The 21,795-nt window shown below is 35.9% G+C and overlaps 2 protein-coding genes across 3 annotated transcripts; one reads left to right on the forward strand and one right to left on the reverse strand.

Annotated features, from left to right (window-relative positions):
* The first annotated feature begins 309 nt into the window (after positions 1-309).
* On the forward strand, positions 310-3,538 carry LOC107829520 (mavicyanin). The gene is made up of 2 exons (XM_016656972.2): positions 310-659; positions 2,996-3,538. The coding sequence occupies exons 1-2, from the start codon at positions 476-478 to the stop codon at positions 3,358-3,360; spliced, it is 549 nt and encodes a 182-aa protein (XP_016512458.1). The 5' UTR covers positions 310-475; the 3' UTR covers positions 3,361-3,538.
* A 932-nt stretch (positions 3,539-4,470) lies between these two features.
* On the reverse strand, positions 4,471-20,757 carry LOC107829519 (chloride channel protein CLC-d). 2 transcript variants are annotated; one of them, XM_075229586.1, is made up of 23 exons: positions 20,252-20,757; positions 19,722-19,794; positions 17,436-17,657; positions 17,309-17,355; positions 17,127-17,225; positions 16,780-16,854; positions 14,284-14,372; positions 13,692-13,832; positions 13,523-13,593; positions 13,361-13,440; positions 13,094-13,243; positions 12,097-12,156; positions 11,928-12,002; positions 11,199-11,350; positions 8,289-8,424; positions 8,076-8,207; positions 7,595-7,672; positions 7,457-7,512; positions 7,247-7,333; positions 7,003-7,159; positions 6,667-6,768; positions 6,389-6,430; positions 4,471-4,826 (listed from the first exon to the last, which is right to left on the reverse strand). In XM_075229586.1, exons 1-23 carry the CDS (start codon positions 20,453-20,455, stop codon positions 4,812-4,814), a joined length of 2,343 nt encoding a protein of 780 aa, XP_075085687.1. In that variant the 5' UTR covers positions 20,456-20,757; the 3' UTR covers positions 4,471-4,811. The 2 variants fall into 2 exon arrangements, with proteins under 2 accessions (XP_075085687.1, XP_016512457.1); XM_016656971.2 differs by having other exon boundaries at positions 6,384-6,430.
* Between the last annotated feature and the right edge of the window lie 1,038 nt (positions 20,758-21,795).

Raw genomic sequence — 21,795 nt, forward strand, 5'->3', positions numbered from 1 at the left:
TTTCAAGAAATATTCTAAAATTACTATAACTACTATAAAAGTCTACTTTTTATATACATAATTGAATTCCTTTTCCTTTGGAAATACAATTTCTTGATTTTGACTTTTTTTTTTTTTTTAAGTTTTCCTATGGCGAAAAAGCATGCCTTTTCCGCTCAGGACCATTTTCTCTTTTTTCTTTTTTTATTTTTGTTGGTTTGGGGGGTTTTGGGGGGGGTGGGGGGGGGGCGGGGGGTGGATGTCTTAACAGGGCATGAGGCGTGCCTCCTAGTAGTGGCGCTTTAATTAAAGAAGTCCATCATTATCACAAGCAGCAGAAATGTAATTCTCAAAAATTCCATTTGGTTTCGCCTAAAGATATATATAACTGCTGAAGCAGAATGAGACTCTTCAGTTGTCTTCTCTTGTGAAACTCAAAAGCAGACAAAAAACCCCTCCTCTAAAAACCAAATAGTTAAATTCTCAGTACATATCCATGGCTTTTGTTCTTGACAACAGACCGAAAATGGCTTTGGTTTTCTTAATTTTAGCTTCTTTTCTGCAGCTCTCTCTTGGAGTTAACTATAAGGTTGGAGACTCAGCTGGTTGGACGACTATTGGTAATGTTGATTACAAGCTATGGGCTGCTAATAAAACCTTTCAAGTTGGTGATACAATTGGTATGTCCTTTCCTCTTCCCTTTTTCTTTCACGTTCATATACATACATAAAAAAAATCTCTTTGATTTCATAATTCTTGGTATTTTATGGTGATTCCCATACTCCAATTGTTATCTTTTGTATTATGAGGAGAAAATATCAAACTTTTGCTTAATTTTTCCAAAAATTTGTGATCCTTTGTGAAAAATTACATTCTTGGAGGTTCTAAAAGAGTCCATTTCAAGTTCGAATGTTTTCATATGGGCTTCATGTGTATAATCTTTTTGCAAAAGAATGGAGGATGATTCATAAAGCTCCATTTTCTAGGTTTATTTTCTTGTGTAGTTGAAATTCAGATATTTGGTTCAATAGAAGGGAGATGTAAAATTCTTGGAAGAAAATTGAAACAGTTGTTTGTTCTAACTTTAGGGAACTCCAATAACTGGTATCAGTCCCCCCAGTTTGCCACTATCCACATTAAATTATATAAAAATAAGTACTCTTTTGGCTTATGGGCACACTTGCACTGCACAAAAATAGCATTTTACTCTGTTGTAGCCTCAATTTTTTATACTAGCTTTTAGGCACAAATGCACTGCACAAAATAAGCCCTTTTCTTTATAGTTGCTGGAAAAAATTTAGTTTATTCTTTCACACTATTGGCCTGGGGATTTTTGTGACCCCCTCCCCCGCCGTAAACTTATACTCCTCGCTCCGTTTCAATTTATGTGAACTTATTTCCTTCTTAGTCCGTGTCAAAAAGAATGACTCATTTTCTTGTTTGGAAACAATTTACCTTTATACAATGATTTATAACCACACAAATTATATGTGCCTCATTTTACACCACAAGTTCAAAAGTCTTTTCTATTTTTTTAAACTCCGTGTCCAGTAAAATGAGTTCACATAAATTAAAACGGAGAGAGTACCTATTTTTCTGGTGTATTAATTTTTAAATCCTGAATTTTTCCTTCAATTGACATAATAATTAATTATTTACACATTAGTTTTGTCAGACAAATAGTCAATTTAACTTTGAATAAGAGTAAATTGAAGGTCCCCACCAATATGTACTCTATCTTTCTCTTGGCCAAGCCTTTCAAGAAGTAGGACTTGTGGTACCTAATGTGGTGAAAACTGTGGTGCAATACTATTTTCTTCAACTATTTAAATTTCCTGCCTGCCCATAATTCAGAAAACTACTTACTAGTACTATATTAAGTGTCCAAGGGCTAAAATTACTAGTGGCCACATTTGATAACTTTTCTACTTAATTTGGGTTGCTATTGAATTGATTTGAGTGATCAGTGTCACGCTTTCATGATTGAAATTTGAATGCCCCCACTACTGGCCAAGTCCCAACCACTAACTTCTAACACCCCTGCACCACATTCTCATTGTTTTATCCATGGCTCGCTATTTTTGTTCATTTCCACTGATCAAACAATCGCTCTCTAAGCCCAATAGTCGTCTGAGTTGGTTGGGTGAGTGGTTTTACACATGGGAGACGTGAGATCGGTTTCCCTCACCAGCAGCCTCCTCAGTCAGAGCTTGTTACACCGGACTTGTCTAGTGTGATTTACATTTCCTGTGTGGTTTGCGAGCTATGGCACAGTGAATAGGTTCTCCAGTGCGCACCCCGAAGGATAACGGCTGCGGATTTCCCTGGAAATTTTCCAAAAAAAACAATCGTTCTCTAACTTTTATAAACAAAATTGTATCATCAAGCTACTTAAAAACTAATTAAAGGTAACTGTCTATAGTAAGTGTAGATTACTAACTTGGAAATTGAGTAAGAATGGGCTACAATCCAATTATGATAGATAAACATACTTTTGAAGTTGATCTGTTGGTAAGAATCACCAGGAGAGACAAGTGGCTTAGACATGTTATTTATTCCATGAGATTGTCAAGAGTTTCTTCAGCCTTACTTTGATTACATATTGACCATCAAATCAACCTTTTAATTAAGTTATACTACTAAGCTTCAAACAATTACCGATATCATTGTAGTTTAACTTCTTGTAGCATGTTGATCAGTGCTTGGTATAGACAGTCGTCTTTTCAATAACCTGATAGTATCTTTGTATAAATATGTTTACATATATATACACATATATTCTAACATCTTAATTGATCTGTTGGAGTAACTTAAGTTGGAAATTGTGGAAGTCTAACACCTATAAAATAAACTCATATAACTTGAATAGCCTAGTCATTAATTAAGATAAGACAAACTCAGAGCTGTGATTGATTTCGAGATTCTACTTATTGCTCTCTGACAATGTATATAAGTTAAATCCTTTTATTTTTCCTTTGTATAATTACTCCTCCTAACAATGAAGAGTTTGTGACAGTATTCAAGTACAACCCACAATTCCACAATGTGATGCAAGTGACACATGCTGAGTACCAGTCCTGCAATGCATCTTCACCTATTGCAACACACACAACAGGGAATGACTCCATTACCATTACAACTCATGGCCACCATTTTTTCCTCTGTGGTGTACCTGGTCATTGCCAAGCAGGCCAAAAAGTCGACATCAACGTTCTTCGTACCTCATCATCGGCGTCTCCAAATCCATCTCCTACTTCCAGTCCCCTCCCTGCTGTAACATCTGTGCCTGCTCCTTCTCCTAGTCATGCCTCTTATTGGCTTCCTAATAAAATTGGTATTGTTATGGCTGTTTCTTTAGTTCTCCTTTTTAATTTTGCTTAAGGCAGTCTTTTGATTTTGCAAGTCTTTTTAGGTTTCTACATGCATGGTTATGGCATATGTCAATGACCCAAGTTGAAAACATTAGGTATCTCTTGTTTCCAAAAATGTAATAATTGCAACACAGTTTATGCCAGTTTTGTCATGTGATGATATAAAGTTTGTACAAGATTGTACTTTTCGTTTCGTGTTATATCATAAATTTTACATAACCTCGAAAATGTGAGGGGTTGACATGGTTCAGAAACATAAGCTTATAATATAGCAACGTTTCAACTTTGACGTGTTATAGTGAAAAGGATAAAATCTTCTTTCGTTTTTATGCTCAAATCAAGTTTAACCATCTCTTGACTATTGATGTTAAATGAACGCATTTGCAACTTCTGCTCCAATATATACATTGCACACAACACAGACACATACATGCATATGTCTTAGAATTAAAAGATTATAAAAAAATTAAAAAAGTATTCTATGTAGTCAAAGCTCAACTCTTGAACACTTCTACTATAACTTTTACTCAAGAAAGAAATCAAAATTAATCCCTTTAAATTTCTTTAGTTTGAACTAAGAGGATAATCTGGTGAGTAAAGATGCAACTACTATAACTTGTTCTTTAGTTTGAACAAGTAAGGCTTGCTCAATTGGTAAAGCACCTCGACCCACAACCGTTTAAGTCCTGGGTTCGAGTCACGCTGGAGGAAAAGTGTAAAAACACTATAGATCCTCCTAATTTGGGAGGGATAAAAAAATAAAAATAAAAAGATGCAAAAAGAAAGGTGATAATCCAGCTTGAGCCCTCACTTCGAATAGAGAGTATAAGTTGCTGCAAGGTACAAACATATTTTTCCCCAATGAGGCTGTCCCAATTCAATAGCATTTGACTTTTAATAGCACTTAAGCCCACAAGGTTAATTAACGTAACGCTCCTTTGGGTATTTCCTTTTAATGCTAATTTCAATTGAAAATTAAAAGCAATTCATAACATTTTTTAAATAAAATAAGGTAAACAAGAAATAAATATTATCCTTTTCCTATATGTCAGAAATAAATAAAAGCCATCCAAATGCACAACTGCAAGAACAGCTAGAGACCCACTGGAACCCAAGATTATGTGAAAGAGTATCAGTGAACTATTTCTCTAATTATTCAGTGAAAGGGAGCACAACTTTTCAATTAATTTCTCATACACAATTGCAAGAAGTACAAAAAATTGATCTGTTGCTATAACCCCACGACTCAAGGGGAAATGAATACACTATACATTTCCTAGAATCTAATAACAGATCAGATTTAAGATAGAATCAGATCTACTGCAACCAAAATCTTGAGAGCGGAAGCTGGAAACTCCACTTTACTGCAGAAACAGCAGCACTACCATTGGGATTCCATTTTAAAGAAGACTATCAAGAAGTGGTTGTCCAGCATCTACGTTCCTCTTGATCCTTCTATTGTTAGCTTGTGTACCTCTGAGTAACCAAAAAGAAGTCGCGTAAATTGCTTGAGCTTAGAGGAGTAACACTACAAACTACTATTAATCCATTGATGGAACAATAACTCTATCCAAAAACAATTCTGGCAGATTTAGACTTTGCATAGGTTGATTGATACCTTATTCCCATTTCTTCAGTAATGACTCACGATAATATATTGTTAGATGCACTAAGTTTTAAGAATTGAGCACAAAAATTCACAGGCTATGCAACAGGCATGGTCTGTGCGGAGCTACTACGACAACTTCTTACAAGTATGAGAATGTAATATAGTTCACCAATCTGATAACCAGAAGTAAAATGACTTGCATATGCTGCAAGATAACTGTACATGCGACATCCACCAAAGCCGACCAGAATAATAAATGTACAAGATGAAATATGTGAACTCCCTTCTAATGCAATCTGCTAACCCAGCAAGAATTTGACAATTTGGGCGAGTGAAATAGGTTAATACGGGTAAGAGAGCTGAGCCATTAATGACCATACCGCAATATAAGTTGGCAAAGGAAAATCAAAAAAAAAAAAAAAAGAGGCTTGAATCACTCGCAACTCAGTTAATCTGGAAATACTATAGATTGTTTTCGGGTTGGTGGCTAGCTGCCAGCCTTTCTTTCCTGAGAAATACTAGTCTTCTTCTTTAAAGGAAGTATGTAACATTCGTAAGTTTTCCCTCTGGTCTTTTGGTCAAGTAAACCCAAATGAATAAGTGTTTTTTGGGTTGGGCTTCTGGTGCTAATTTCATTGTTTTTCTTTTTCCTCTTTCCCTCTCTTTTAATATTTGCTATTATTTTTTTCTTCTTGGTTCTAGACAAATCTATTCAAAACCTACTAAAGTTACTTGAAGGAAAACAAGTATGCACCTATTATAATATTTATATTGTATCAGTAACTTCAAATGAAAGAAACAATTGAAGTAAAATCTGGTGATTGTTCACAAAAATATATACTAGATGAGTTAGGCAGGTTGTCATGTTGGGCTAATCTCAAAACTGGCCCATTTTATCAGCAATAGGATCAGTTGGGTTGGGTTATGATGTTATCATACCTAACTCAGTTTGTCCAGCTCACATTTAACTTAACCTAGTCACTTTACCTCTAAACTAAAGACCCATAATCTAGAGATAGACTAAAGGATTTGATCCTCAGTCTTCTCTTATGGAGATACGAGGCTTTACCACTTCAAATAAATAAATCTGTTGGTTAAATGGGACTCCTCCCTCTACTGGTGAACACATAAGGGCAACGAAACTTGTTTTGATTTTGATTTCCCAACTCTCTTGGGAGAGTAAAATTTAAGTTCAGGTATTCTGCACTATCAGAAATCTGTATATTCTCACACATCAGACATATTTTGTGCTGTGTTATGAACCAGCTTTACTTTATGGAAGACCTATTTGCATCCACTAGTATGCTTAGACATTTTAGGTACTTGAGTTGTAGCTGTCACAGGATAACTGGGAAAAAATCAGGTGCACATCCATAATAATCAAAACAGAAGAGATGTCCATCAGTATGAGTAAAGAAAGAGACCTTACACTAGTGGATTGGAGCTCCAAGGCCGCCGGATCATCATTATCCTGCATTATAAAGTCTGGACTATTAACATCAATTAAAAATACCGTAACCACTTTTTTTTAAATTAACCGAGAAATCCTCAGTTAGCTGGTCCAACCCCTGTTAGCCCACAGGGTTGAAACTCGGGGTAGTATGGATCTGCCCCTCTATCCTCTCCACGTTAATACCCCGCTCCGTGGTTTGAACTGAAAAAATAACCACTTTTAAGTATATATGAAGATAGGTCTAGCTAAAGTACCTCAAGTATCAGATCTTTTCGAGTGATCATGCCAATAACACGAGCAGGACGTGGAACAACAAGTAAGTGCCTCAGTCCTAGTTGACGAAAAAGATTATAAACCTGTACCATTAACAGAATGTCAAACATTTTGATCATTTGAAGTTCACAATGGCTAAACTTAGTCCCAGTCATGAGTGAAATAAACTCGTCTTACACCTTCAGGCTCAAAATAACTAAACCTAATTTTGCCATGTTGTCTCCAATTCCATGCGACAGTTAGCAAAATAATGCCTTGAAAATTAATAAAGAAAAAGCATTAGAAGAAGCAAATATTAGAATAAGTGACTACATTACCTTGGTTAATGACATGTCTTCTGGGACCACGTAGGGAGACGGGTTTAAAAATGGGGCAAGATCAATGTACATCTCCAGATCATCTGGGGTGAAATGGATATCATGGAGAGATATCCCTTTACTAGAAACGGGCTTCACAAATTCACTAAGGTTGTGCCTGTGAAATACAGAATCTGTAAAATTTACATGTAGTGGACAAAGAAGCACCAGTAAGCAATCCTTGGTAATAGTTCAACTGAGTTACCTGATTGGCAAGAGATCACCTCTTGAATCACAGGGTAAAGGGCTATGCTGAAAATCAACTTTTGATTGTAGAAGCACCAGTAAATGACTGCATAATCAACAAGATAGAATAAATATATTGCTCAAGTCTACTGATTATGATCTTGGCACAGAAATCTTTGTAACTTCAAATAATGCATTAATAATAGAAAAAATCATCGCTATCTCTCACCTTCTTAGTATAAGTCCAATAACAAGTGTCTCCCCGCTTCTTGCATTATCAACAACCTAAAATTCAACGAGTAAGAAGAATGATCGAACAAGCAGATAGCTTCCATTAAACACTGCAGAGGGACAAAGCTTAACTTACAGGGAAACCATTGTGGTTATTGCTCCTCAATATAGAAACTACATCTGCAACCTTCACTACCCGAGGGAAGTATACAACCTAAAAGATGCAGGAATTAGGGGCGATTAGTGAGCCAAAATTTGAACAGCCACTGCACAGGTGTGAGCCAGAAGAGTATTAAGCATTCAGATTATTAGTCATGGTTAAATCAGATGGTGTTCCCAGCAGCATGAATGTAGAGGTCATTATTGAAGTATCATGGATACAGAGCTGCTTCTACACTTGTATTTAGCAGAAATAAAATAACAAGAAAGGAAGTAAGACTTCAGCCATCCAAATCAAACAACAGTGCCTAGCTCAATAACTTCAACTAGAAAAGGGTGAAGAAACCAACAACCGTTTTTGGTTCAATTCCGGAAAAAGATGACCTTCCACACAAACAAGGAAACAAGCATCTGCTAGTTGGACCGGAACATGACAACGGCACTGAAGAAACTCTTACCTTTTGATTCCCACATGCCTCCTTTGCTGTCACATAACGCATTTGATACTTTGGTCTAGATTCAAGTAATGGGATTGCCCTTAATCTAGCCTGCTCTTCATATAATCCTTCATTAAAAGCATCACCAACAGCCTACACATGGGTGACCCTTAGTCCTATGTCAATGGAAAGACAGCTGGAGAGTATTGTAAGCTGTCCAGCATCAAAACTCACCTTTGAGATGAGAAGAACCAGCATTATTAGAGGTAATAGCTTTAAGTTATTTGTAATCTCGACCATAATGACACAGAGAGATACAGTCATGCGCATAGAACCTCCAAGAAAAGATGCAGCACCCAGAAGAGCATACCTAAAATTTCAACAAAAAATGTTTAGGAGACTTTAGAGATGATTGAGAAGAAAAGAGATAGTCCAGTGCAAGAATATCATGTGAAAATATCTGCATATCAAACCTAAAACCTAAAAGTAAAGAGTGGAATAGCTCAAAAATTTTAAACACCCTAGGCTTTTTACAAAAACTATTTTTGATAAGGTAAGATTATAGCTTTTAAACACCTTTATGTGTTCCTCCCTTTTTGGGGGATAAGGCAAATAATTTATTTCAATCCATAATATTTTTTTAAAATAATTCTGATAAAATGCAATCAATCATTTCAAGACTTGCAGATCCAGCGACATCAAGTTGGTGGAAAGATCAAACCACTTACATCGGGCACTTTAGCCTAATTGCCATCAATTACACGAGCCAGTCTAAACTGACAATGTTGAAGAATCAGCATAACCATTGATTTGCTTATTGACTAGAGATCCCCCAAATTTTAGAAATCGTTGACTCTCTTTCTCTCTCAAGCAAGCAAGCAAAAAGGTACAATAGGATATCACCCTAAATTTGCTTATTGATTAGAGATTGCACAACAATGCAAAAGTAAATGGACAACACCATAGACTACAGCATCTCAAACATTAGTTGCGACAAAGAGTGCACAACACCCCACCATTGTAACTAAAAAGATATTATCTTGCCATCGATCATCCACAGGATTAGTCAAGTCAAGTTGATGCAGTGCATAATCACTTCCATTTTTGTTAACAACATTAAGACACGCGGTGGAGTTAACGCTAGACTAGTGGTTTGGAAACAGACCCTAAAGTCTAAAGGTTGCAGGTTGAACATAATTTAAACAGAGTACTTGGAGTGCAAATTTAGCGACGCACTGCATGAGGCAGATGTGGAAGTGCGGATTGATACACAAGTCATCTCCAAGAGAGGAAGCTTCAAGTATCTTGGGTCAATAATCCAAGAAAATGGGGAGATTGATGAAGATGTCACACATCGTATTGGAACAGGGTGGATGAAATGGAAGTTTGCATCTAGTATCCTATGTGATAAGAAGGTGCCACCTAGACTTATAGCCTGTTTACCAAGCTTCTCCAAGCCAAAAAAAAAAAAAAATGCTTTTTTCAAAAGTTGAAGTGATTAGCCAAGCTTTTAGAGGAAAAAAAGTGCTTTTGTGTAGAAGCAGAAGCAGTTTTGGAGAAGCAGAAAAAAGTAGCTCTCCAAAAGCATCTTTTTGAAAAGCACATTTGAGAAAAATACACTTAGAAACAGTTTTTAAAAGCTTGGCCAAACACTAATTGCTGTTCAGAAGTGCTTTTCAAATAAATTAGCCAAACACTGCTTCTCACCAAAAGTGCTTTTTTCAAAAGCACTTTTGAGAAAAAGTACTTCTCAAAATAAGCTTATTTTTGCAGCTTGGCCAAACAGGCTATTAAAAGGTAAGTTCTACAGAGTCGTTGTTAGACCAACTATATTGTATGGGGCAGAATGTTGCTAGCCAAGAACTCACACGTTCAGAAGATGAAAGTAACGGAAATGAGAATGCTTAGATGGATGTGCAGGTAAGGAGAGATAAGATTAGGAACGAAGATATAAGGGGCAAGGTACGAGTGGTCTCTGTGGTGGACAAGATGAAGGAAGCGAGGGCATGTGAAGAGGAAAACAAATACCCCAGTGAGGAGGAGCGAGAGGTTGACAATGATAGGTCTAAGGAGATGTAGAAAAGAATTGCGGAGAGGTGATTAGAGCGGACATGGCAAATCTTCAGCTGACCGGAGACATGACCCTAGGTAGGAGAGCATGGAAGTCAAGGATTAGGGTAGAAGGTTAGTAGGTAGTCGAATGATTTCTCCTTTTACTAAGGGACGCCATGGTTGTAGTTTAGAGCACATTATCTGCTCCCTCTTCTCCTTTATTTGTTCCTTATTATTATTATTATTATTATTATTATTATTATTATTATTATTATTATTATTATTATTATTATTATTATTATTATTATTATTATTATCTTATTCTTTGATTTTTAGTACTACATATTATTTTCTTTTTTCCTTTAATTTGGTTATCTTACTATTTTTGCTACCAATACTTTTCTTTTCTGCAGTATTTTCATCATAGCGTCTTTACTCTTGTATTTTTCAAACCTACTTTTAAAACGCTTTTCTTTAGCCGAGGGTCTATCAGAAACCTCTCTACCTCACACAAGGTAAGGTATGCATACGCTCTACCCTCCCCAGACCCCACTTGTGGGATCGCACCAGGTATGTTGTTGTTGTTGTTGTTAGAGAGGGAGGTAAAATTGCAATGGAGTTTCTCATAACGATTTCTAAAACTAGGTCTAATTTTGTCAAACTAGAGGGGAGGCCTAGTAGTTGCCTCCCTTCTCTCGCATCTCCACCCACCCCACCCCAAACCCCACGCAAAAGACAAAGCGAAATGATTATAGGGCTTCCAAAAATGGTTCCTCTCGATTAAATTTTCTCTATTAAAGAATCAAGAAGCACACTTGCTCCGTTCCTTGAACACCATCTGCTTCCGTCAACTGTGATAGCTCACCTTACAAAAGAAGTGAAAAAGGAGATTCAATATAGTTTCTAGTGACCATGCACTTAAATACTCGGAGGAAATCAGAAGTAGGAAGATGTTACTTTTTCAACCAAAAAAAGGGTAAAGAAGAAGAAGAATTGTGCTCCGGTATAAGCCTATGTCGAAGTTTTCACCTGAGGATAAATCGATAATGTATATGGCTAAAATGAAGGAGTAAACAAGAAAGAAATACTTACGTCCCCTCTTCAATATTCAGCTTCCTGTAAAAGCTAACCACAAACATGCCAACAAGACGTCCATAAGTTGATCCTATCATGATACCTGGCACAAACTGACCTGCTGGAACTGCAGTTCCAAAGGTCACCACTGCCAAGGTGTAAAACATAACCTGACAGACCAATAAACCAACCATTAGTTTCCTGCATAATTGTAACCCACCAAGACATAAGAGGTTTTGCTATAACTTTCTTCCCTAAACTGTATAATTGGCACCAGAAAAAGAGTGCTCTTAAGCACAAGAACTCAAGCTGTGTTGGCAGAGAAGCATAAAATTTGAATATACAAAAAGAAAAATTTCAGAAATGCACGCTAAACAAAGTGATTCCTGCCTCAATCACGTTTCACTCAACACACAACCTGAGCACAAGAATAGCAAAGTTCCAGTGCAGATGGAGAATCATATCCCACCCCACAAGAAACTCACATCCCGATACTTCGAATTAAACTCAAGACAACATTACAAAATTCTTTTACAATGTTAACTTTCAGAAACAGCAGTTCCATAGGGATTTCAATACTGATATCATATTTTGCTAAATTTTCAAGCACATGATTTTCCTAAAAATTAGCAGTAACACTTCATCCAAATGGAAAAGTTTGGACGACACCTAAAATTCATGAAGCTATCATCTTGCATGATCACGAACGGGAAGGGACTAGGGAGAAAAATAACAATTATTCAATACCAAAAATGTCAGTAGGCTTTGAGCACTGAATTCGTGAGCTGTCTTGGCACTGAATAAATTTCTTATAGCGTCATCCTGCAGATATGTATGATACAAAAGCTCCATCAGCGAAAAGGAAACTTGACAGCATTATCTAAAATGAGAGCAGGTTCAAAAATTGTTTAAAGACCTGAGTGTTGAAGAATATGGTTGCGAGGTCATTGTACTCTTTGTTGTTCTGACAGTAAAACTGCAAATTCACAAAAATAAAGCATCACCAACAACAAAGAAAAGCCAAATTGGATATCAAGAAAAACAAAGAAGCAAATATCAACACAACCCAATACCACAAAGATAAATGAAACATTTCCAGATAATTCAGCAAAGCCTGGAATTTGACTAGAAATGTCGGCACATAATTAATCAAACCACAGTCGTAAATCAACTGCTAGTCCTGGATGGGGTATGCATAACAGATTTGTATGCACATTCAATTGCTTAGAGCAAATATTTTGCAGATACACTTTTTCAACTTCAACGTCAAATACTCTTTTTTTTTTCAAAATTCAAACCAAATTATGTCCAAACACTAAACAGATTCAAGAACCGTTCTCTTGGAGGTAGGAATAAATGCTTCACCTATCTAAAAGAACATAGACTTGAAACAAAGAGGACAATAGAATTGTGGAACCATGTCGCAGAGACAAAACACAATTTTACTCTCTACTTTTTACAAGTAACTTGTATATACGAGCACCCAAGCAAGACCCAGCCTGTGTTGACAAAGAATTTAAGTATCAATAATGATCCAGAAGAAGAACATATTAGTTAAGAAGCAAGATAGTCAGGTATCCACAAGCACTACAAAACAAGCTCATTAAGTCCATAAAATGCTAAGCCTGAAATCTTTCATGTAAGAAACTAAGGTGCCTGCAATGCCAAACATAAACGGAACTGTTGACTGTACTTCTCCAGATGTCACAGCTTCCTACCCGTTAAGAGCCAATTGACATGCTTTATATGCATTAAAGAGTTGTGCATAGGATTTAGAAAGGACAACCACATGCACCATAGACAGTGACAAGCTTAGAAAAGTGATCAAAATCTATGAGAACCAAAGCAAAAGGGACTGAATTCTTTAATAAAGATATAATAAAAGAGAAGTTATAAGTCATAGAGGATCTTACATTAACATAATTGCCAAACATTCCCGGTGCTTGCGGACATTCAATGCCAGAGTTAGCATCGGCTTCAGGGCACGGAGTACATCTTCTAAAAAGAGGCAATCCAAATGAAATGACTGACGTTATCACAGAGATGATACAAGCTTCAATAATCTGAGAGTGGGAAACCACAAAATTAGTTCATCGAGCTTAGTAAATTAATGTATACTCATCTTTAAAGGTGAGAATACACAACTGCAAGAAATTCCTGATCTTAATAAGTAAACTTACTTTAACACGATTTCCTTTCTTGTGCAAATAATTTCTACGCCAGTGTGTTATATAGAGAGTAAGCTGATTGAACAACGCTCCTGCAAAAGTAAAAGCATGACAAATTAATTTACCAAACATTTTCTTCCGGTATCTCAACATCTTAATGTTAGTCTTACATACCAAGAAGACCTCCTATAACTCCAATAACTGCCATAGGCAACAACTCCTCAAAAGAATAGTCCTCTTGACCACTGAGAGAATTGTAAGATGTCAAAAAAGTAATGAGGATATAATGCAAAAGAGCTAAATGAAGTTAGTATAGAAGACCTAAATGAGTTCAGAAGCTAACCCTGAGATGTCCCATATAATGAAGCCTCCAGCGCCAAAATGACCACAGTTTCCATCTTTACACCATCCCATTGCTGTACGGACAACAACGGCTACAATAGCAGAGGTAAAGAAGACCCGCCACATCAGTTGACTCCTCCACCTTTGGTCAATGATGAAACAACAATGATCAGACAGCATTTATTTATTCACAATGCCGAACATGCTAACAACTAGTCAAGTGGAAGTAAAAACATTGTATTGCTATGATTGACAGGAAAAAATAATTCAAACAAATTATAGCTCCTAGTACAGTGCAGCACATTCAGAAAATGTACAAGGTGAAAAGCCAAGAGCACTTATTCAAAAACCACTCCACCAGCTTATGTGACAATTAATCACAAAAGCCAACAGCACTTATTCAAAAACCAGTCCACCAGCTTATATGACAATTAATCACAAAAGCAAACAGCTTAACATTAATGGTTTAGATACTGCTCATTAGCAGTGTCAGAAATACAGTATACACAAGTAAAAATTGTTCATTAAGGAGAATATTTCATCTATTGCATCAGATGTGCATGAAAGAAACTCAGTGTAGATATGAGAATTACCAAGAAGTGACCTCTTCAAGCGCAAATAGTACCCCACCTACTGGAGCTCTAAAAGCAGCAGCAACTCCGGCTGCACATCCACAAGTCACCTGAGTCAACAGATAAAGGAGGAAGCATTTCTTAGGGCAGAGAAAACCCCCTTTCATTATAAGAATTGTAAGGACCAGATCTTAGCTTTCATCTCCAAATTATTAAAGCATTTCCTAAGATTCATCAAGAAGCTGACACCTTATGTAGAAAAATAAGGAAATAAAGATTTAGATTGTTCAGTTGATTATTGCATCAAGCTTGGAGGGGTCTAGAGAGTGTTTAAATAGGGTGTGACACAGAAGTGGAGAAATTGATATCATTTTTACAGACTTACATATCCTCATCTTTTTTCTTTTTTTGATACCCGTGGCGTCTGGGCCAGATTGTGCGCACCTCAAAAAACACAAACACAAGCAAGGAACCTAGAAACAAACCTGAGACCTCACTCTGAAAGTATAGGCGCTCACTCGCACAGATCCTTATCACAATCATATGGATTGATTTTATATTTACAAGTTCAGAGATCGTAGCAAGATTCTTGTAGATTCTTACCAACTTCAAATAATTAAAGAAGAGCATGTCATGTACAAGAGGGAACCACTAAATAACATTAGTTTAGTTTTTACACTATCAGGTTAATAAAAAATTGATTTCAGTCATGTAGGTTGAAAGCTGGAAAAGACGGTAAGCAACCTGATACAACAAGTTAAACCACAATGATGTGTAAAATTATTTACATTGTCAATGCATATAATCAGGATCCAAAATTAAATTGCATAATTATTATTGCAACAACCAAGAAAAATGAAAAAAGAGCTGTTATACTCATAATAAAGACATGTCCTTACTTTTTATAAGTATATAAATCTGGAAGCTTAAAACAAAGGATAATTGTGCAAAATCCCAACTTTATTTACACACAAGAAGGTGATAATCCACCTCTGAATTGTTTTAGCAGCAAAATATTGTATCTAGGTTATTTTTTAACTCTAAATACTCCACTGCATGATTTTTCCAACTGTCTTCCCGTTATTAGACTTATTACTTCACTGCATACTATTTTGCTTCTAGAACCAAGAGTCCCACAATTTAGGAAGTACCACCATTGCACATGTACTACTTTATTGACTCCCTTTACTCAGGTTGAATTACCAGTGGACCATAATACACACATCGAATTGCACATGATGCATCTCATGTCATTTGTAATATGTTAACTTCTCCAACTTCTATATCCACTATACTCTACATGAACCACTTGTAATAAACATGATTTAGAAAAAACACTATTTGCACCTAGTGTAGCTAAATGCATGACACGTGTAATCCTTTTACATTCAATTTTTCCATGGTTAAGCTAACCGAATATCTAAGGAAATTTCAAATATTAAGGAAAACATATAAAGAAAAATGAGATGAATGTTAACCACAACCCATAAAAAGGAATGTTAAATTATAACCCGAAAAATAACTTTTTAAAATTATTTACTACCACAGAAAAATAACTTTTTAAATTGTTTAATTTGGCAACAAGAGTTAAATTAATAAAACTTTCTCATACACCGGATGCAGAAAAGTTTCTATGAGCAAGAACCACTCTCCACACTCTTCTTAGGACAATTGTAAAGACATCATTTTCTAGAATTCTTTTTAAATGGTAAAAAAGTAGCATAAAAAGGGAGATGCTGCACTAGCAAAAAGCTATTAACCAGCGGTTCAAATCTCTCGGTTCCACTTATTCAACTGTCAAGACAAGCAATACAGCTCCAGTGCCTCAACATTTAAATGAAAGAAAAATGACCAACCAGGGAAGAGTAAAAACAATGCTCGAAGTAGTGTTATTAAAAGCTGTTGTTTCCACTTAAAGCGATGAAGCGATGCGAAGTGAGGGGTTATTGCTTCATTTATGAAGACATGCGTTTCATAGAAGTATGAGCTTCAATCAATGACACGCAAAGCAATCACAATAGGACGCAGCCGGTTCTTCAAATCCCAACTTTGAGAAGTTGGATTAATATTGGCATTATTGTACATCAGATATTGAAATTAGTTAATTTCATTTTGATCATTGTAGTACTAATTAATCCATATATGTTTGGTATTTTTTAAATGTTGTGAATTGTGCAGTTCACTTCAAAGATGCGTGAGTCTCAGTTTCCCTTTTTGCTTCAATCCCCTGGAACCTTGTCGCTTTTTGCGCTTTCCGCTTTTTAGAACACTGGGCCTCAAACAGTCAAACTACAAAAATTGAGCAAGTATTGGAGACCCTCAATGGCACTTGGCACTTCTTAGAAACTAAAAAAGTATAGGACCTAAAAAGCTGGAAAATATCCAAAGAGCTCCTTGGGGAAAACTGGTAGACGATATTTTGTCTTTTGAGATGGTAACTGGTAGACAATATTCCTCCAGGTAGAAATGGGAAGAGGTATTCTATCTCAATTAACATAAAGGGCATTAGTCACTCACCAAATCACGACGATCCCGTTCACTGCTAAAAACTTGGAGCCACCTTGACCGCAGGTGATATTTTGTGGATCCGCCCTGTAATTACAGAAAAATACATGAGCATTCAGCAAGCATAACATTTGGAGGTACACACTGAACATATTTCAGATGACCGCCAATACAGAGCAAGTATCACATCTTTAACTCAAACGACAGGTAAAAAGAAACAGAACACTGAGTCAGCAATAGATATTGTGTTTCCAAAACTAAAAAGAATATAAGATAAAATTTGGATTCTTAAAAATCAAAAAGTTAAATGCAGTCATAGAAAAAAAAAATACGAGTAAAGTTAGATACTGTATACTCACTTGTCCAAGCAAAGAAGCAATACAGGCACCAATATGTACAAGCGGCCCTTCTTTGCCAAGGGCAAGACCACCTCCCACTGAACCTATGCTTCCAAAAATCTAAAAGACCGAATAAGAATAACAACAAATTATCTGATTTAGAGTGACAGGATCCACAACAAAGCTTAGATGTGCAATCATACCTTTCCAATCAAAGTTCTGAAAAGAAGGATACCATGTGTGTCAATTCCTACATATACAGGCCAAAATGAGCAACCCAGAAGAATCCACCAGAGATTCAACAACCAATATCAGAAAGTACAAGCATACCGTTTAGATAACCCTTTATTTCAGGAATCCCTGATCCTGACGCTGCTGGTGCGAAGTGAGTGATAATATATACAGAAGATAATACTAGAACCAAGTTGATCAAAATATACACCAGACATCCAGCAAAATATGACTTCTGAATAATTTGAAATGTCAATGAGAACTTCCATCCCGCAAAATTTTCAACAGAAAGATTTATGAAAACAGCAGCAAGTCCTGTGCCTGGGAGACAATGAACATGACTCAGTTCATGAGAAAGCAATCATTAGGCCTAAAGCTATTTGAAACGCATATATTAAAGAGAATAAGATTGCTAGAGCAAAATGGAAATAATGTTTTGCTCTCCGCGTTGTGTTATTAATTCTCACAACTCAACCATTTCACTGTTTAAACATATAAACTGGAACCCAACAAGAAGGTATTGTATGATAAAATGAGCAAACAAATTTAGCAAATTGAATTCGACCAAGAAGGAGGGCGGAATATGAACAATTCACATCCAATTCCTCCTGATTTCCATTGAAAATGTGTGCAACCCTCTAAAATACAAGTCACTAGATTTTCTCATGATTATGACTTAAACTCATGGTTCACCAAACACTTTTCCTACTCAGAGAGAGAGAGAGAGAGAGAGAGAGAGAGAGAGAAAACCATTACTTCTGAGATACTAAACTGTGATAAAGCTCCAAGTTAAGCTAGAATATATATAATTTGGCAAAAGGGGGACTGACAAGTTCATTTTCTAAAGCTCCTATATGCTCAAAAATGATTCTCATATAGTTTCAGAGTTTTACAACAAAATTCCTAAGTCAAGGATAATGCACACTACATTTGGACTTCTAAAATTTTCTGAGAAAAAGTTGACAAATTTTTCTGGTCAAAAGTACCTGTTCAATAGTTACTAAATTATGAAGCACTATTCACCAAATGGAACGGCCTAAATGGGCTTAATCAATTTAATCTCATTCACTGAAATCAAGTTATTACCTTAACGGCTTGTATACAATCATTTTTTCTGAGATTCTTCGGACTATCACAATAATTATCCACGCTATTTACAAGTAGTTGCAAACATCAGAAAAATTCAGTGTCCGTCTTTAAACACGAGACAATAAGCTAGCCCTGGACCCTGGTACAGTAATTAATTGATTATTAAGATATTCCTTTACAATAACATGAAAGACTATGATTTTTTGGGATTTATTTATGACCGAGTAGAGGCAAATCAGAGCAAAAGAAGAAACTTTAATTTTTCAGTTTCTTAGTGTTAAAAGATCTTATCTATATAATGATACCTTATCCTAGAATGAAAGAGCTAGTTGAAGCTCCCAAAACAGAAACAGAAAACAAGGGAAAAGATTTTCCTAGCTTCAGATTTATATCTAATAACGTCAACCGGGAAAAGACTAACTCCACAATCCAAATTAGTTCGATTCAGCTATATGAATCCTCCTTCTCCATTTATATGTTCCATTCTATTCAGGGCATGCAAAGATTGATACAAGATGCATTTTCAAGATTGCCAGTTCTCTATTGCTGAGGATATAAGCAAGTATAAGAAAGAACATCTCCTTCCTCCTATAATGTTACAGCTAAGTAGGTCATCAATTATATGTCAAGCTATTTACATGCAACGTATAGGAGTCAACAACAAATCAAAATAGTTCAAATGACACATGTGATTCTGGAAATGTATTTGTTCTTCTCGACTCTAATCTCCATCCATTGATTTTTATAATATCGCATAACTATCAAGGACCCAACCATTAGAAGGAACTGCTTAGATGCAATCTAGAATCAGGTAAAATAAGATCCTCCAAATGTCTTATACAACAACAACAACAACTACTACTACTACTACTACGCCTCCGTCGCAAAGAAGTTGGGGTCAGCTATATGAATCCTCACTGACCATGTTACTCCATTTAAACTCATCTCATGCCAATATTATGATCCTCCATACGTCTTATCCCGTGGCGGAAAAAATGAGCTTTTTTCTGGCAACGGGCATAAGATATTGATGCTCTCTTTCCAAATAGAGGGAAAAAACAGCAAAAAGGTGCTCTCGCCAATACAATCCTATTAGAACTACTCACAGCGAGGAAAATTGTTATCATAAATATCCATCCTTCCAGCATTTCCATGTGAAGCAAAAACATTCACCTAACTCCAAAATTATCGCTTAGAGGCAAATGGGGTACCAGGGATAAGAACATACCATAGAAAATCTGTTCCTATAGGGTATAAAGAGAAATGACCATAGATTAAGCTGACACCGAATCTCACCAATTCCAATTAGTAACGCCAAGAACCATTTCACCACAACAGCATATCCCATATAAAGCTTTCCTCTTTTAGCCTGTCCATATAACACACATCAATCAAAACTTCAGATATCTTATTTTCCTAATATAAATCAACTAACCATTTTATATCTCTTTTCTGATATATATATATATAATACCATTACAAAGCAAGTATATTTAGAGCAAGAACTGAGCTTTTATGTAATTGTCTATTCAGATAGTATCACATTTTCCTAATACAGTGCTAGTACTTCTTTTTAAGAGTTTAAGTTCTATGCACTAACTGACGTAATTCAAAAGGTAATAAAAGGTAAATCTCTAAGATAAGCATTACTGGTAACTTGGTAACACTAAAAGTAACTAACCTGCTATAACAGGCTACAAAATAGTGATAGCTAAAAAAAACTTTATACTTACGGTGCATATAACTTGAATCCTTTTTAATAAGTAATATATAGCTAGTTAAACAAAAAGGATTAAGAATTGAGCTTTACCAAAAGGATCCAGTACCTGTTCTTCCCTATAAGCATAATTTTCAACAACTTCATAATCAAGACTTTCCACAGTGCTTCCATTGCCCTTTGTTGATGATGGACCTACCTCGCCGCCGTCTGTCTCCTCCTCCTCCTCCTCCTCCTCCTCTGCCGTCGCCGGAATCCGTGACCACATCAGCTTCGCCTTCTCCACCCCGTTTTGAAAATGATCTGATAACATATCTATATATGTATTTATAAGTTTAATGAACCCCAAAACCTCAAAAATTCGAACCCCTTTTGATGAATAAGCCCAAAAATAGAGGTGAATTTTGAGAAAATTGGGATCAAGATTGAGTATTTTTTTTCTGTGTTCTGCTGATTAAGAAATTTAAGTGCCAATGTCACGGTAAGGTGATGAGAATTTCTTTTCTTCCAGAATAAGTGAGAGATGGGTTTGTATATATGACTTAAGATTCGAGAATTGATGTGTATTTCTCTGTGGAGTCTGCTAGTCCGGTGAGTCCACCACAAGTTTACTTTTCTTCTTGGGGTAAAAAGAATATATTTTAAGGAAATGGGAGTTGTTTGAAGAAAATTAAAATTATGCAAAAGGATATTAGAAATAGTTGAAGTCATGTTCTCACAGTAAACAATTTGAATATTCTATTTGAATAATATCTTTTTTTTCTTTATAACTTTCATCAACATTAACCGATATAGTTTGTTAAATATTTAACTTGGCAAAAAATATTTATTTTTTACAAACTTAAAGGATCAAAATTGAAAACATATTTGAAGGTCTTAGCGCCACATTGTTTTGATATGTACCTCATATTAACCAAATGGCATGAGTAAGAAAATATTATCGATTTAGTTCAATCCTTTTTTAAGTTAAATTAAATTAATTTAACAAAGATTTTATTTTATTAAAAAATTACACCCCATTAACATTTCTTTACACTCATAAGCACTTTAGCAAGAAATGTACGAAGTTTAGCGGATACAATTTCGCTCTTTATTTTTTTATTTTTTTGGTTCAAAAGTCCACCATCCAAATGGAGGAGTTAGGCATGACTCCAACATGCCCATTCCAAAACTAACAATTATGCGGAGGAGGACATAAACCTTAGCCTTGATTATATAGTGTAAAGTGGCATAATTCAACTTTTTTTTTGTTTCTCATCTTGCGTTCGGTACCTATATTGGAGTTCGGCTATATCCGTATTTGCGCCTCCGTAGGGCCCCATTCGAGGAGAAACGCTCCCTATTAAGAATTTTTTCATACCCAGGGTGAACCCGAGACCTCTAGTTAAGGGAATAACAATCTCATACACTGCACCACATCCTTTGTGGTGGCATCATCCAACCTAAATGCACAATTGCTCAATATATTTTGAACCAGAGAATGGAGGAAACCTTCTTAACTATTGACATGTACATAACACCACAAACTGACATTAAATACACGTTTGTCTTAACTGCCTAACCCATAAGATTATCAAATACTGACATCATTAACTGTAAATTAGTTTCTTCTCGATAGGGGTGTTCATAAAAATCCGAAAAATCAAACCAAAT

This window comes from Nicotiana tabacum, chromosome 14, assembly GCF_000715075.1.
Source record: "Nicotiana tabacum cultivar K326 chromosome 14, ASM71507v2, whole genome shotgun sequence".
NCBI classification, from domain to species: domain Eukaryota; kingdom Viridiplantae; phylum Streptophyta; class Magnoliopsida; order Solanales; family Solanaceae; genus Nicotiana; species Nicotiana tabacum.

Excerpts from the sequence above, each read along its gene's own strand:
- LOC107829520 (XM_016656972.2), top strand. The coding sequence starts at position 476 with ATGGCTTTTGTTCTTGACAACAGACCGAAAATGGCTTTGGTTTTCTTA. Across the intron at positions 660-2,995 it reads TCAAGTTGGTGATACAATTG|TATTCAAGTACAACCCACAA; the intron begins GTATGTCCTTTC and ends AGTTTGTGACAG.
- LOC107829519 (XM_016656971.2), bottom strand. The coding sequence starts at position 20,455 with ATGTTATCAGATCATTTTCAAAACGGGGTGGAGAAGGCGAAGCTGATG. Across the intron at positions 13,594-13,691 it reads ATTATATGGGACATCTCAGG|TGGTCAAGAGGACTATTCTT; the intron begins GTTAGCTTCTGA and ends CAATTCTCTCAG. Across the intron at positions 7,334-7,456 it reads ATTGGACTTATACTAAGAAG|TCATTTACTGGTGCTTCTAC; the intron begins GTGAGAGATAGC and ends TTGATTATGCAG.